General features: G+C 36.6%; 1 protein-coding gene across 4 annotated transcripts in view; it reads right to left on the bottom strand.

Annotated features, from left to right (window-relative positions):
* The window catches only part of LRP1B (LDL receptor related protein 1B), a 753,798-nt gene that overhangs the window by 302,016 nt on the left and 434,761 nt on the right, over positions 1-17,021 (bottom strand). For all 4 annotated transcript variants that reach the window (XM_069780765.1, XM_069780767.1, XM_069780768.1 and 1 more), the window contains one exon: positions 1,688-1,910. In XM_069780765.1, coding sequence (XP_069636866.1) covers positions 1,688-1,910 — 223 coding nt within the window. The remainder of the gene's footprint in view (positions 1-1,687; positions 1,911-17,021) is intronic.

The following is a 17,021-nucleotide window of genomic DNA, read 5'->3' as shown; positions in this document are numbered from 1 at the left end:
ACGAGAGCTTTTCTATATTTACACTATTAAACCCATGTGAATCTTTTTACAGTGCATTTTATGACCACTTAATTATTTGAATTTAATTTATGCATTTGTTGTTTTTTACGTCTCATGAAGCTTTCCAGCTATCTCAGGCATGAATGGAAATGTTGCTTGCTACAAAGAATAGTGCTTTGAAAGCCACCCAGACTATCAATCATAAAAGCCCATATCATTTGGAAAGCAGGCCTTTTGATACGCTTGTACTTATGAATTAAACTTTAACCCCTAAAATTTCTTGAGAATAGTTTTCTGGTCTGCTGTTTCCTTGGTCTAATGAGGAGTAACTTGGAGTAACAGTCATTCTAAACCCTGGCAAATGCAGGCACAAAACCTAGTGAAATTACCAATTTTTCATTTGAGTGGAAAGACAACCAATATGCTTCTCCTTTTGTGATAACAGTGACCAACTGAGAGGCCAAACTTTTTAATACCCTTCACCCATATTGACATAAACAGACATCCTTCTCCTTTCTTAGTTAGTTTAGAGAAGCAGGAATCCCTCTGAGCTTGATAAAGAATCCTCTTTTGCATCTAAATTTCAGAAAGAAGAGAAAGAACAAACATCTCTCTGATGACACCTGTACAACTAAGTTACAAGCCTGTAAAAGTATTTGTTAGTTGCTTCTGAAAATGGCTTTCTTTTTTGAAGTACCTATTCCAAAATTTACCTTAAAAAAAAAAAAAAAAAGTTTACAAAACCTGTTATTCCAGAACAACTGGCTAAAGACTGGAAGTAATTTGATAAAAAAAAATAGGAAGGTGTTTGCTATTTAGCCAGGTGACCTAGACTGGTTTTTGTCACATTTTCTGCCTATTTTTACATGGGAGTTATGCTAACCAGTTGTCTCTTGGTAAACAGTGATTACTTGGAAGCACAGAAAGAATGACAGCAGAACAGGTGAAATGTTTATTCTGTCTGCACATTTTTACATGCTCTGTTTAACCTCAGGCAGAAGCAGATGTAAACACGGTACCCACACCAGCTCTGGGAGTCCAAGTAGCAACCAGGAACAGTTTGGTCTTTGCTAATTTTCCCTTGATTTACACCAGCCTCACAACTGCCAGGGAACCCTTCCTTTCCCTGCTACCTACTACCCCACTCTCCAAGCGGAAGCAACTTAACAAATTGATATACTTCTGCTCAAAGACTCATACAGTCTCAGCACTTGTATTTATGACTGAACATCTGGATCAACTGGGAAAAGCATCATTGCTATCAACAAAATATGACTTAAGGGCATCCAGATTGGTCTGAACAAGTGAATAGCTTTTGCTATTCTGTTTCTTTCACATTCTTGCGCCTGTTGGTCTCTTCTTCCCGAATTGGCATGGACATCTTCTTGTTGTTAATAATTTATCCCCTCGTATGTTTCCATCGACCCATATTTTCCCTGCTGAAGTCTTACAATGGGGAGTGTGACTTACATGGTACATTGTTAATGAGACGCTGCATGGAAACTTGTCCACAGGTTGCGAAACGGGCTAAATTGCAAATAAAATAAAACATGCAGATGGATCTCTTAATGTCTAATACATTTGAACTATAAAGAGAAAAAAATCTGAAATTACTGTAACTGTTAGCATTATGTATGTTCATTTATTGGTATCATTACTTTTTACTAATATGCAAATAAATACCTACTTGTCTGCCTTTAATTATTGTATGCCTCTTTCTCCCTTGATAGTCAGCAACCTCCACGCTATCCAGATATATGTCAACCCAGTACACATATTTATTGACGAGGTCTAGTGCAAGAGCAGTTGGCTGTTCAATTTTAGAGTCTACTATCCACGTCCTGTTCATTCCATCCATGTCACATCTCTCAACCTTGGCAGCATTCCCGTAGTCTGTAAAGAAAAGCTTTCTGTTGAAAGAAAATAAGATGTTGTAAGTTTCAAATGGTGTGAGCAGAGTGCAAAGCTCCTGGTGGCTCTGTGCAAAGTAAGTTTTTGTTCTTCTTCATTTCAGGGGGTTCACCTATCAATAACCCATATAACCCATACTGATAATCATATAATTACCAAAAAATTCACCATGTCTTCTAACAAATTCACAATTACAAGAATTTTCTTTCAAACACAATGTACAGAAGTTCTAAATGCATTTCCTTACACCACAGATACACCGTGTAATACTCGCCTTTTAAATGGATGGTATTCATATGTACAGAGACTACATTACAATCCTGAATAGCTCTTTAACCATTACTTATAAAAAAATGGCAGAATAGTTACAAATAACAGAGTGGCAAAACCACAAAGTACTTACATGGTTTGGAGAACAATTCATTGCATATGAGGTACAACAAATACAGTGATCCACACTGTTAGGGTTTTGAAAATATATTTCTAAAGAAGATGCTTTAGTCTGTAGAGCATTTGTATCCAGTCTTGGAAGGATGTTCAGGCTTTAAAATGTTTCCACAAATCCACTGAGTAATTCCATCCAAGAATAACGGGAAACCATCAAAGACTTAAAATTGCTACTAAAGCTTCCTAACCCGATACTTGATTAGCATTCACTGGGTTTAGTACACACAAATCAATTTTGATTAACCTGACGATATTTTAACAAGATTACCTATTTGTGAGACTAAATTACACTTGCCAGCTGAAGACCACCTTGCCATGACTTTAACATGCTGTAAAGAATAATCTGATTCCAGACTGAATGTTACTAAAACTACTTTGAGAATCAGGATTTCATTTTCCAAATGAAGTGAATTATCTCCTAGTTATTACCACTAATGGGAATAACATTGGATCAACAGCATATAAACTCTGAGATATCTTTATGTTAACGAGTAGTAATTTATAGCCGTGTAACCTCTCATAGAAATTCAGCATTGTAATATGTTTTAGGCTGGAAAGAATACATATTTGCTAAATAGCCAGTGAGACCCATATCCTTTATTATTACCATCTTCAAATAAATAAGAATACATTTTAAATGTAGTTAAAGTGTTTCACGTGCAAAATATGTAAATTAAAAAAATCATTAGAAGTATTAAAGGCAGTAGAATTAGCTACAGTATATGTACAGCAGCTGTCAAATGCCAAAATAAATTGATCACAGAATCATAAAATATGGCTTGATGAGAATTTGAAAGGTCATGTAGTCCATCACCAGGCCATAAGTCAGAATAAACTTTACCTAGAACATTCCTCAGGGATACCTCCATTCCTGACAGGGATTTCTATTTATCAAAATAATTTTGAATTCCTGTCTTGTCCTTCATTGTAATTCTGTATCCCAGCTGTACTTTAAGAGCATTTTAAAAAACACATACTTAACATTCAGGTCCATCTAAATCAAAACGTGCATACTACAGATGATGTGCAAAGTAAAAATTGTCTGCAAAGCAAATGTTTAATTTGGAACAAAACCAGCCAAATAACTGTGTGTATATAGATGTATATACACTTAGATTTATATATATGTATGTATGTATTTCATCAGCAATAACAGGGCCAACACCTAGTACATTTAAAATAAATTCTTAAAAACTTAACGTGTACTTTAGTCTGCCATTTGTACTTCTTCAGATTTGATTTAGGTTATTTAATGGAACTTTGTATCTCAAGATTCAATAATTCAAATAAAGCTGATTTTGCAATCCACACCAAATGGGTTTGCTGTGATCAGGCACCCCCACACACCCATGCACCCCTCCGTGTGTACATATAACTACACGGACGTACACAGCAACTGCAAAGACCTGAAGCTTGACTTCAGACTGACTCTTCGCTTGATTGCCTAGTGCACAGTATTCTTATATGAGACTTAACATTTCTATGTGATACCACAAAACAGACTGAAATACAAGTTAGAAATAATAATTATTTGCCTTTTACAAGTATATCCTCTTTCCAGATCAGACAAGAAATAAAATGTTTGTATGTCAGTAACAAATAGATACAGTAAAGAGAATCTAATTTGAGACGCTTCTCCAGCTTTCAGGGATGGGGGGGTCATTTCTTTGTTTTCTAAACATCTGTTTTATATTAACATCAGCTGGCCTGACTTCATGTGTAAATGACATTCTTTTCATTTTAAAAATCATTACTCTTCTCCTGGAGACTGACAATAATAAAAATTTATCTTTTAATGTAGAGGTAAAAGACAGAACAAGAAAGTAGTTGCCTCACTGCTGCCGTATGATCAAAGTGTTCTGAAAAATTAAATTAAGATAATTAAATGCTTTACCATGTAATCTTGAAATGCAATTCTGTATTTAAAGTCTAATGCAGATTTTTTAGAATGAGGTTTAAATCAGAATGGCATTTATAACACATGAAGCTGACCCACAATTACACTGTGTTTCCTTTGCCTTGGGAGTTCTCAAGGATACACTGTCGTAGTATTTATTTCAGCTCAAGACTAATTTTTCTGCTCACAGATGGTGCTGGATTTGTCTATCCATTTTCAGCAGAGGGCGGTGAAATCTTTTATCAATTCATAGAGCAATTGCAGCAGGAATACCGACCATGCACATTTCCTTGTACAGCCCCAGCACTATGCATTAGTACTGACCTTGAGGGACCAGCTTGACAGGGAGAGAGCTGTGTTCATTACAGCCTTTATTTCCTGAGACTACCAATGAGGATGCTAATCAAGGCTGCTATAAAATAGTAAAAATTTTGGCACTAAATTGAATTTTATTAAGGCATGTTATCTTTCGAAATCTATAGACTTCTTCATGCATAGAAATTCTGAATATCCTCCTAGCTCTTTGAAACTGTACAAACCCCATGTTCTTCCCATTGTTAATCAAGAACAAAAAGAGCCATCTTCATCGAGTCCAGGTGCTTTGCAGGCATCCTACACTACTCTTTTTTCGAACTTCTTAAACTCAAAAAAGTACTTAGTTGTTTTGACCCAATGTTCTGTTCAGAAGCTCTTTCAGAATGGCTTCATTGCTGTTCCAGCAGTTAGGAATCTACATCTATAACTAATGATGATATCTTCAAGGCTAAATTATACCTACTGATTTCTGCAGCACGCTTATTTAGCTTCAACAGTTCTTTTCACCTGTCTTCCCCTCCAAAGGTATTTCTAGATGGCAATCAAATTCTTTCGCACCCTACCTAGCAGCTAGAGATAAGCAAAGAAAGTCAGTCTTTCTCATCTCATAAGACAGGCTCTTTATGTTGCCCTTCTGTGCAGTTATTCCAATTTTAGGTCATGTTATTGAACAAGCATGGTCAGCACTGGATGCGCTGTTCCAGAGAGGAGTTTACCGGTGTCTGTACAATGGCACTGTAACTTCCCTGCATCAGCTGGAGATTCAGCTGTCACTGGGTGACATTTGCTATTTTCACAGCTCTATTACACTGCTGATTTACAGTCATCTTCTCACCAGCTATTACATACACCCTCCTCCTTCTGCTGATTTCCCAGGGTTTAGCTGACTTTCTCCAGTCTGTGAAATACAACCCGTTTCATAACTTAACAACTTAGTCTTAGAAAGTTGTAGTTGGAGTTTTTCCAGCAAGAATTTGGTTTCAACTAGGAAAACACAAGGAATGTTCCCTCTGCATCTGAGCAACAAAATCTCTGTAACATTTTAAAATATCCACACCGGCAAGCCCACTGACTACAAAGAGCAATAAAGTCATGTTACCAAATAAAACTTATTCCAGAGGAGAAGAATGCCGTCACGAGACAAAAGTGACAGTGAAGTTCCCAGTCCCTGTTCTCATACCAGTGGTCACAGATTCATCTTTCCTTCATTACCAGGCTCTGAAAACACATAAGGAGGGCCTCAAAAGGCCTGCTGTTCTTTCCTGACAAAGACATCTGTCCTTGACAGAAACTTCTTTTCAGACCCAGATAGTTACTGTCTTAGTTCAGCTGCCAAACGTTATACGCCTCCCTTATCGCTATTGGCTTTGTTCAGCAACTTCTCTCGTTACTTCCTTTTGTTTTCCAAGCTTTTAGTCGCTGCATTCATAATCCACCTATTTAGTTAGCCAAGAAAGAAGTACGTTTTGCTTGTAAAGCTACATTTTGGCATTTGCATGACTGAAAACTCTTAATTTCTGATGTACATAAGAAGGCAAATACTGTATAGCACAATCAGATGTTTGGGGGGCAAAATGTCACAATCCTGCAACTCTTTAGCAAAAACCCCACCACCCATGTATGGAACAATATTATAAGGTACCATTAAGCAGTTTTCAGTTTTTTCCTGACACAGACAACTGTGCTTCACAGTTGAGTGTATTCATGTGTCATTATTATTTTTGATTCTTTATTTCCCACCTCAGTCTCTCCTTACTCTTTGTAATAGGGAAGAGGTACACTTGTCACCATGTCCAGAAGCTCATCTATTTAGCTGCAAGGCCTCAGACTCTAAACTCTTCCCTGTATAACTCACAAACCAGCCTATTCCCACTTCTTACTGGTCCTTTAATTCCCAGGTTGGCATTTAAACCTCAGGTGCTCCTGCAGTGGACCTATGGAAGAGGAATGTATTGCTGCACAGTAACCTCAACCCCTTACTAGGAGAAGCAAAACACAGTTTCAGGCATGCCCAAACAGGACAGAGGTACAGAAAATAAACCATTGTATATCGATAGCATGGTGTGGTTTAGGAACAAATGCAAGAGTGGATACTAAATGGACTCGGGTACAAAACCCCTTTAATCACAGATGTACCCAAATTACATACCTTCCCCATTCTGCAGGAGGGAAGATGCGGTATCCTATAGATTTACCTAAAGCTCGTATGTTAACACTACTGTCAATGTGACCCAACCTGTGCCAGCTGCCACAGAGCAGTCAAATGACAATGCCAGGGAAAATACCATTTTTTGCCTCTCCATCTGTTTGTCTTTTCCTCTCACCTTCTCTTATCAGAGATAAAGATGTGTTAGTGTAAGCACTGCTTGGTAGGAAAATGATAAAGATTACAAACACACACATATTTAAACGGTAGCACCTTCCATTTAAGCTGAAGAACCAGAAAGGATGTTCTTCTGAAGTACTTACAGGTCCACTAGCTTAATCTCAAGAAGGTGGAAATTGCTGGGGCAGATTTTGAAGGAAGAATGACAGAGAACTTGGCAGTTCACAGGGCAGTCAACTGCAATGCAATATTATCAGAGGTAAATTATTATAGTATATATAGAAAGAAGGCTGCTTTCTTAGACAAAGTTACTGCTGCGGACCAGACCTGTCTAGATTAAAGTAAAATAGTTCATAGCATACCTCAACAGTACTAGAGTAGAAAGAGCAGTATTTAATTTTCAGAAATTACACTGAAAGGATTATTATCAAGACAGAAAGCTAGTAAAGATATTCTGTTGATCTTGGGAAAATGAACGAGTGACAACAAGTTAGAGGCTTTTTTCTAATTTAGAAGAGGGATTATGGTGTGGGAAAAACTCTGAACTGGAGTGACAGAAATGGGGTGCAATTTAATCAGTTTAAAACCTAATGAGAAGACCATTGGCATTGAGTGGCACCAGTGAGATATACTGTAGGACAAATGGTAAACAAAGAAAGATGCACTGCAGGAAACTAAAATTATGGGGACTGTGATGAACAGGGAACCTTCTTCAGCGGAGGTGATCAAAACACCTGATTAAAAGGACTATGTGAAAACATCTGTGGGATTCTCCGCTTGTAAATTGAAGCTTATGGTATCAGGTGATCTACTTACTGGATTCTCAGAATAGGACTGCCATGCAGTCCTCGATCTGTTTTCTACTGCATTTAATCAGAATTAATGTGATTTGATTTAATTTACATTGCATTTAATTAATAGTATGCTTTATAACATAGTCCAGGGACATTTTCCCCTCTGTTGACGTTTAGTTGATTCCTGGGTTCAGTAGTTTTCTTTTTCATCTGCACCTAACACAAAATAAATCAGCCACGCTCAGATTTAGCCCATTTTGGTAGTAAATGGCCCTTAGTGTACCTGACAAATCTTAGGTACTTGAAGAGTACTATTTGCTAACACACCCCCATTTAAGGCAATTGCCAGGTTTGGGGCAAAGGCAAATTTTTCCCCAGGGCAGGAAGGTAAAAGCCACTGAATTTGGGCATTTGCGTTCCCGCCCCCCACCTTCTTTCTAGCACAATGCAGCATCCATCACCTTGAGGATAACTTCCCCTTGCAAGTCCATGCTATTTTAGGGGGATTAGAAACTACCAGGCTCTCCAGCAACATGCCTTAATTTTTGTAACTGGTTTTGGAAGGAAACATTGGGTGGATGTTTTTTGTGCTACATAGGAGTGAAATTCTATTAAAGCTCCACCGTGAGTTCCACAATGTAAGGGTGGACATATGTTCCAAATGTTCCTCGTATTTTGGAATCCTAGCAATGAGTGCATAAGAGTAAAATAATAATGGTTTCTTCTGCTGGAGAGCTGCAGGTTTAGTGCCATGCAGGAAGCAGCACAGAGCCAAACTGCAGATAAAAGTAAAACCCAGTTAGACAACTCATTTTCACTGCACAGAGCCAAGCTCCAATCGCTGTTTGTTGCACAACAGAACATAGGCAAAATCAGCAAAAGCTCAATCCAAATGCCTTGGTTGGGGGACATTTGTAATGAAATACCTTTCTCTTTACAAGGAAATCACCAGTTCAAACAAAGGTTTTCTTATTTGCAGTAACATGGATGGCAGTCTGAGCAGCAAACAGGGTAAGTAGCTGTGAATTTGGGGACTGATTAAAAAAAAGAACAAATCTGGGTCACTGCTAAAGTAGCTAAAAATTGTCATCATCTGTGAAGTTCTTATTAAACAGAGCAGCACATGGGGGGGGAAGAGAAAAATCCTGCATCTATTTTTTTTCTTCTTTTTTTTTTTCCCTACTAAAACTATCCATCTATAGAAATATGCCTAGTATAAAGCTAAATTGGTTTGCCATTAACAGGACACCACCCCCCCAATATAATTTCTTTACACAGACAGAAATATGCATTTTCAGAGATGTTATGAAGTGAATGTAATATGATGCTAAGGACTGTGATTTGTTACATTGTTACGGCTGTGCTCTACTATTGCTTTAGTTGTTTCATCAAAACAAAACCCTGCACAGAATTTTTCAAGTTTGATCCTTTCCACTTTTGAGGGGATAAAAGCCTTCACTTTCTTTTGTTGTAGGAATGGCAATCAAATATACACAAAATAAAGTTTTTTAAAGGTCATAATGACCCTTGAAAAGTTTTGTCCCCTCCCTTTTCTACCCAAATATGCTTTCTCTGCAGAGAGGTAACTACAAAAGGCACATCAGTGCACCAATCTACCATCTCCAGGTGCAGCAGGAAAAATATATGATAGTGAGATGTACAGCTAACTTTCTATCTTATGATATCTTTTCACAGTTTCAATTTTCTCTCACAAGCTATACTTCTTCACACTCAGAGTAAATATGTAGCAAATCCATATCAACCCTACCATAGTCTCTTTCTTGCTCCACTTATGAATAGGTGTGAGTTTCTGTACATGGTAAAAAAATGCATGCCTGGAACATAACACCAATAAATCAAACACCCACAGAAATGAAAATTCAGTTCATAGGTTTTGCTAGAGGATAAAAATGAAAAGAAAGTTTGTCTTACACTCATTCTCATCATAATAGTTAAGTCTGTTCCCCCCTATCGACAATAAGATTACAGCTATGAGATGTACTCTTGAAAAACTGCATCCCTTTGAATATATCGAGTTTATACTTGCTTAATCTGCTTTCTGTCTAAATACAATGCAATATCCTTTCATTAAAGCTGTGTAATTACCTTGAGTAATTTGGTGCAGCAATGGTGCTTTTTCATTGTATTTCTCTTTCTCCTGAACAAAAGGATGTTGTCTGAATTTTGGAAATTTATTCCCAATATAAAATTGTAGGAAGTCGATCAAATTTTACCTTTTATGTCACTTTTTTCATAAATACATGTAAAGTTTTCATAACTGTTATTTTTAATTGAAAGACACATTGCAGATGTATTCACAGATTCATTAAGGGCCCTGAACATTAGTATTTAATTTGTCAAGTTATTGCCATTCATCTGAAAATGTATGGATTCAGATTTAAATCAGATGCAGAAATCTGGAAGGAGAGTTCTTTCAGACTGTATGTGTACTTCCCCATGTGTTACTACAAGCTCATCAATTAGAATAAGAATGAAGAACATTGATTATTCCCAGTTTATCACAAACCAGCTGTGCCAAATTGCTGTGTTGAGCCACTGAGAAAATTAATTGTTTTAAAGACATTCAAACTGTCATGTAACATGGTTTTATATCATCACTTAAGTAGACTTTCAACATGACAGCCAAATAGTACCAAGAAGTCTGTATATTTTAAAACCAGTATATATAAAACCAAAACTATTTCACAAACAGACTTTTATATAGATATAAAATGTGCGTTTACATCCAAATCATGCACACACTGCTGTTAGAGTTACTTAAATCTGTAACTCTGAGCCTGGAGAGAACATGATGATGAATATAGTTCTTGGATTATCCTGAGTAATTATTTCTGAGGTTTAGATGGTTAATTTGAACTGCTGTATGTTTTGTCAGATATACAAGATGCAGTGAAATAATTTTGCCATAGAAAATTAAAATTCTGTTTCTTCATTGGAAACTCAGGGTCTGACATATATGCTATCCTTCAAACTCAACTGGAGTTATGTATTTTTAATGTAGCATTTTCTATTATTCTGCTTTGAATGATTTCTGGAGCAACAAAATGGTGCCGCTTGATCTTTTATACTAGTTACATGAACCCAAGTACATAGCAGAATACACATATTCAAAGACTTATTTTCAAAGATTTAATTAGTATTGTACTGAAGCTCTTTCACAGAAAAAATAAACACAGTAATTTTCCTGAGGCTATTTAATTTTTACAATGTATTATTACATGCAGTCAGACTGTACTGTTTCTTCCACTTAATAAACAACCTTTTCCTTTAGTTTAAAAGAGACCATTTAAAAAACTACTTTTTAAAAATACTTTTTGTGGGGGGGGGGGGGGGGGGCAGTTTTCATTAATTGTTCAGCACTTGTAGGGGGAAAAAAAACAGAAAAAAGACCATCGCTGAAAGGTTCTGACTTGCAGACTGATGAAACTCAGGCTAAGAGGAAAGCAGTCTGGAGCTTGGTAGGTTTAAATTTTGTCCCAGAACTAATTTCAGCTACAGAGCGAATCAGGACAGCACTAGCAGGAACTCACTTTTTAACAATGACTGTCTAGACATGAGGCTATTATTTCCCAAACACAATCTCACTTCTCCAGGGGCTTTTCTTTCCCAGAATTTGAGACATGGCCCTTTCAACCGAGTTTGAGAAATGATAGTTATATGGACTGTTTGGCACTATGAAATGCCAAAAATGTACCCATTCAGTTTGTCAGAGATTTAAAATTATGTTTTCTACATCACCTATATCTATCACAATAGAGATGTCTATTTTAAAATAAGAATGCTTTGTCTTCAAATTGGTGATTTCTGTCAACCACCTTTTTCTATTTAGTTACAGAGAATGAAAAAGACAGCATTTTTTCAATATTAATTTATTTAAGATTTACTATTAATGTGAAAAATAAATTAAAACAGTTCTTCCACCTTGGTATTTTATGACCTATACCAGATTAAATGTCAGTAATAGCTGGCATTTGAGAACCTGTCTCATTCATCTTATACAGAAAATGCTACAATAATCATCATTATATAGGATTATATTAAATTAATCAAAAATCCACCATTTGCATGCTTTAGGAATCTCAGGGCTCCTCCTTCACAGGCAGACCTGAAGAAAGGCTAGGAGTCTATTTAGAGGTGTACTCTTTAGATTCCAAAAGCTTCAGACTCCAGTTTTGAAAACTGATGATTTAAAGTCATGATGAATTAGCAGTCAACAGCAAGGATGGGGATTGCTTCTTTCCAACAAATTAATGGAAGAAGAATATATCAGTGGCTATTAAATGCAATTATGTTTCTAACTCTGAAGAATCACAATACTGTACACTGCAGGAAGCTGACAGGTTTGCTGTGGGAACTACTACTCTATGCTTGTTTTATTCTTATTTTCTCATCTAAGCATTTCATTTTGCTACAGGTGAGAAAGGCACATCTAGGATGTTATGCTAAGGGACTGTGCTAGGACATTCTTCAATACCACTCTTCTCAAAGCTCTTGGTTTAGATTTAAGTCATTAAATATAATCAATGACATCAAAGCTGAAGATGATCTTGGATGAAGGTATAGCTATGCTGTTGAACAACTGATTTGACAAAAATTACACTTTATATTCTAAATATATATATTTATATAAAAAATTTAATTTATATAAAAATATACTTCAAAGCAATCTTTACCTATGCTAATAATTTCACCTTATGCCAAAGGAAAGCAAATACATTTCATATTTGATCTACACAAGCAAACACTGCTACCACAATGAATCCTTAAGCTAGTTTAAATTTTGGATATGGCTAGTTAGCGCAGTGTAGAATAGAAAATAGACAGCCTGTATTTGACAGTAATGGACAGAGCTGATCCTCATCTCAACATGCAGCTTTGGGATGAAGCAGTAAACTTTGGAGGTTATGGAATTATTCCAGTCTAATTGATGATGCCAGTTGTGAACAGCAACGAAGAGGTACTTGGGGCTCACCAAGAGGAAAAAAAAAAAAAAATCTATCTATCCAAACTATAACAACCATGCAAAATGAAATAAAAACAAGATTCTCATCCAACACTTCCATGTTCCTGTTTAGAAATCTCCTTTAATTTTTTTTTTGTAAGGTAATAAATTCCGAAGTGAATATTAGAACTTGCCCTACATCTTGAGTTTCTGATCAAATTTCTTCTGCTGGAGAGATTGCTTTGGACACTGCTGGTCTACGCAAGGCTTATTAACAGCACATCTTTATGCAGGTCTGCAGAGCCCGTAATCTCCCCACTGCAGATTCCTAGCTGGCGCATTATTTAATGTCAGCAACAACCGAATTATTTGATGCCATGCCTCACCTTGGCATTTGACAGCAAGTAAAGAAAAATAGGCAGTTCTGCTTCCCCATTAACTGCCAAATAAACAAGTCATTTTCTCCCCCAAATTGCAAGTTAAATTTAAAAACAAACAAACAAACAAAAACAAAACAAAACAAAAAAACCCAAACAAACCAAAGTCTGGTCTGAAACAAAGATCATAGACAACAAATTATCAAGTTAATAGAAAGAAAAAGCACAGCATGATTTATGCAGAATCGTAATATTTGAAATTAGATTGGAACTATTGTATTTGCATTATTTTATCTCTTCTGAGATCAAAGACTCTTTAAATCTTCATGATATTTTCTTAAGGCATTACAAAACAGAACTCAATTTCAGTTAAGTGACAACGAAATTGGTTGTATTCCACCATGGAGAAGGCTCTAGTGTTTTTTGCGGTTGTTATGCTATTCTTGATCTCTTAACCTTTAATTTGTAGCAGCTAGTCCTAGTGGGAAGGCAGAATTATTCATAATACTACTAATAATTAGTGCCTAATCACTAGAACTAACATGAAACTGCTAGAGAACTGTGTATATATGCAGGATTTCAAGCCAATGAATGCTGACTTGGAACACAAATATATAAACAACAGAAGGATTTCAATTTTGACTTCCAAAGGTTGCCACAGCTGAGAGCCCACAGATAATCTGTGACATTACTTGTTATACTTCCACTGTGGCAGAGAAGTTATACAAATAATAATTGTCCAAAAACGTCCATGCATGCTGCTCTAGTTAGCAAATGTTTTCAGAAACTTTTCCTCCGAGTTTTACTGAATGCCATGAAGAATACAAAGACAAAAAAGTTTCTGAACATGGCAGTATCTAATAATAAGCAGATACTGATGGGAGTGTAACAGTAAATTAATGGAGGTTGTATACTTTGATGCTCAAAGTGATTTTAATTGACCTGGGGTATGGAAATATGGTATCACACATGGTGTGCTCGTGCACCTACATTACTGAAAGGATGGAAGAGCTACGTTACTCTGATATTTTATGGCAAGTGACAAGATGTGAAATAAGATTTAAAACATTTTGTGTTAAAGAATGTTGCATATGGAGTCATTCTGTTGTCCAATTTTTTGTACTAAGAGAAAGATATGACAATCAGAAGCTTAAATACTGAGGCAGGAATGGGTCAGAGCTGTTCCAAGTGAAATCACCAGAATAAGAAAATAAGGCGAGAAATGCTTTTTGCAGCCACACACTACAGTCCAACCAAATAGTCCGTCATTTCTTGGGAGTACTTCCAAAACACTTTCCTGCCTCTCGCCAAGCTGAGAATAGCTTCCCCCCAGCTGAGCATTGAGACAAAGGTGGATTTCTGTGATCAGGAGATCAGAAAGTAAGCAGTTACAGTACTTCTAAGAGGGAATTTAGGCATATTTCCATGTCTGTCTTTCTGTTTCACTAACACCATCACAAAAAAATAAATTTAAGGCATAACTCAGCAGTTCATGCAGTTGCTTGGAATCTGCAGTATTGTCACTTTTCTTTTGCTCAGCCTAGCTGTAATAAAAGATTATTTTTAAGGTTATTTTTTGTTCCTGAGGTTTTCTGATACTTTCAAATTCATGGCAATGGCTAAATACACGTAACTTCTGAAAGCTGCATTATCCTCTCATTAAAAACAACTTTATTGCCTATGCCAGTGACCATAAAAAATAATATTTTTTCCTGAGAGTCTACAGTCACATGTAGTTTGCTTTCAACAGCTTACCGTCCAGTCTTCCCTGACAATTTTCAGTGGAGATTAATTGATTCTTGATTAATATTTGTTGAGTCTCATATTCAGAAAACTAGCATATTGGTACCAATTAAACAAACTATATACTGATACAAGTTATTGAATGACTCAAAGGCATGGCTCATTCCCTAATGACCTCTTACATAAATGGGACATACTGGGGGACCTGCTTCTTGCTCTTTATGTGTAAGCAATGATTTGGTAGAGAAAGATCAGAATATTCACGTTTCACTCATGTATTTGTAAATGCTAAGCTGTGGTGTCTGCATAGTCCTGCAAAATTCTTATTATTTCATAAGAAGAATGAAAAAAATTATTATCCTCCATTAATATGGACTTTATTTATTTATAAGTAAAATATGGTCAGTGGGTATTAAATCCTTATCCAAAATTACACCTTATCACAGGACTGGTATTAATGTCAACTAGTCAGAGTTAAATTTCATTCACTCAGATAATCAACTGAAAACATGAGAAGCTTAATAAGGCAATTTCCCCTCTGGAAGAAAACAAAACCCATTTTTTCTTAGGATAATACTGATTAAGATCCAATATCTACAAACCACAGGCATAGAACCTGACAGTCAAATTCAATTTTTATTTTTTAATATTTTTGTTGGTGTTCATAGCTGTTCAATGAATGGCATGTGTACCATCAAGTGGTATTCTTAGAATAGTTTGAAGACCATGGAAGACTTCTTACTGTTCATGACAAGCAGGGGTATTTTACATCTTTAGTGGACTTTCCTATCTCCCATTTATTCAAAAACATTTGCAACTGTTCCAAAGATGAATGTTTTACAAATGGCTGTAACAGCACTTACAGCTTAAACAGTCTTGCAATATACAGTGTTAATGGTTACTTCAGAATATATTTTGCAAAAATATTCTCAGCCAAAACCATGCAACCTAAGATGTTGCTAATAAATACATATTGTGATTTTTAAATATCAGCAAAGCAAATTGGTGGCTTTTATTCTCTTAGTATTCATAGTCAACTTCTAATCCTGTGTTCTCTCACCTTTCCTAAGGATTAGAAATGCTGCCTTTGTTCTCCTAAATTTTCCTTGAGAAACTGTTAGTGCTCAGATTTAATGAATTTGGTTTGAGATTTTTTAGAAGCTGTTAATTGCCGTGAGTGCATGGCATATCTGAAATTTTGCTTATATATATATATATTTTTTTTTTTTTCCCCTAAGAGAGTTATTTCTTTGAAATTTCCCATTTCATTTGGGTGGTTCATTCTAATCCTTATGTACTGAATCATCTGCCACTATTTCCACATGAAGGTTGCCTCATTTCAAGAACAGTGAAAACCTGTGCTGGCATGACAAAGTACTTTATAGAAAAGCCGTATCTGTAATACACTTGCTGAACATGTTACAGAATATTGAACATAAGTAATGAATTAAACAAGAGACTGCAGGAAGCAACCTGGGAATCGTGGGATTAAAGAGGCTGTCAGCTGATCCAAAGGCATAGCATCCACTTCTGCTCCAAACACACCTTTTGCTTTTTGGGTTCGTTTTTTTTTTTTTTAGGTGTTGGTAAAATTTATTAGCACAAACTTACGTATTATCTTTGTTTACAGAAATGATTGAAGGGATTTAGCTGAAATAAAACCAAAAAAAACCAGCCAGCCCTCCTTCTCTCCCCCAAAGAACCCACAAACAACCAGCCATGGGAAAGTTTCACCAAGTTACATCACAACAACAACAACAAAGACTATTTAAGGGAAAAACTGGGCAAGTTTATATCTATATCTTTCTATCTATATCTGGCAGACACCTTCAGCTACAAGACTGTGACTCCTGCTCCACAACTGCTGCTTCTCTGGGCGGAAAAGCACGGCGCAACAGCACGTTCAGCCCAGAAAGAAGTCCAGAAAGTCACAAACCGCTATTGAATTAATAGAACAGAAAACTAAAGGCCACTTTACTACTTCCTTTTCCCTCCTGCCCTATTCCACTCACGGGCCTGGTGCCTGCCCACAGCCAGAAAACCTCGCGGACAGAAGACGACGTGCCCCAGGGAAGGAAACCTCCATCGGCAGAGTGGCTCTGACACACAGCCGCGGGTTTAAATCACCCACCCGAGTGGGTCTGGACCAGACCCTCCACGTTACTGAGGAACGGGGCCAGGCGGTACCACCTCACCCCACATTGCCCTTCGTTAGTGGCAACGCTCCAGTTCCTGGATTACCAGCTCA

The sequence above is a fragment of the Haliaeetus albicilla genome, chromosome 4, assembly GCF_947461875.1.
Source record: "Haliaeetus albicilla chromosome 4, bHalAlb1.1, whole genome shotgun sequence".
In the NCBI taxonomy this organism is placed as follows: domain Eukaryota; kingdom Metazoa; phylum Chordata; class Aves; order Accipitriformes; family Accipitridae; genus Haliaeetus; species Haliaeetus albicilla.
This window is presented reverse-complemented; position numbering and strand designations above follow the sequence as displayed.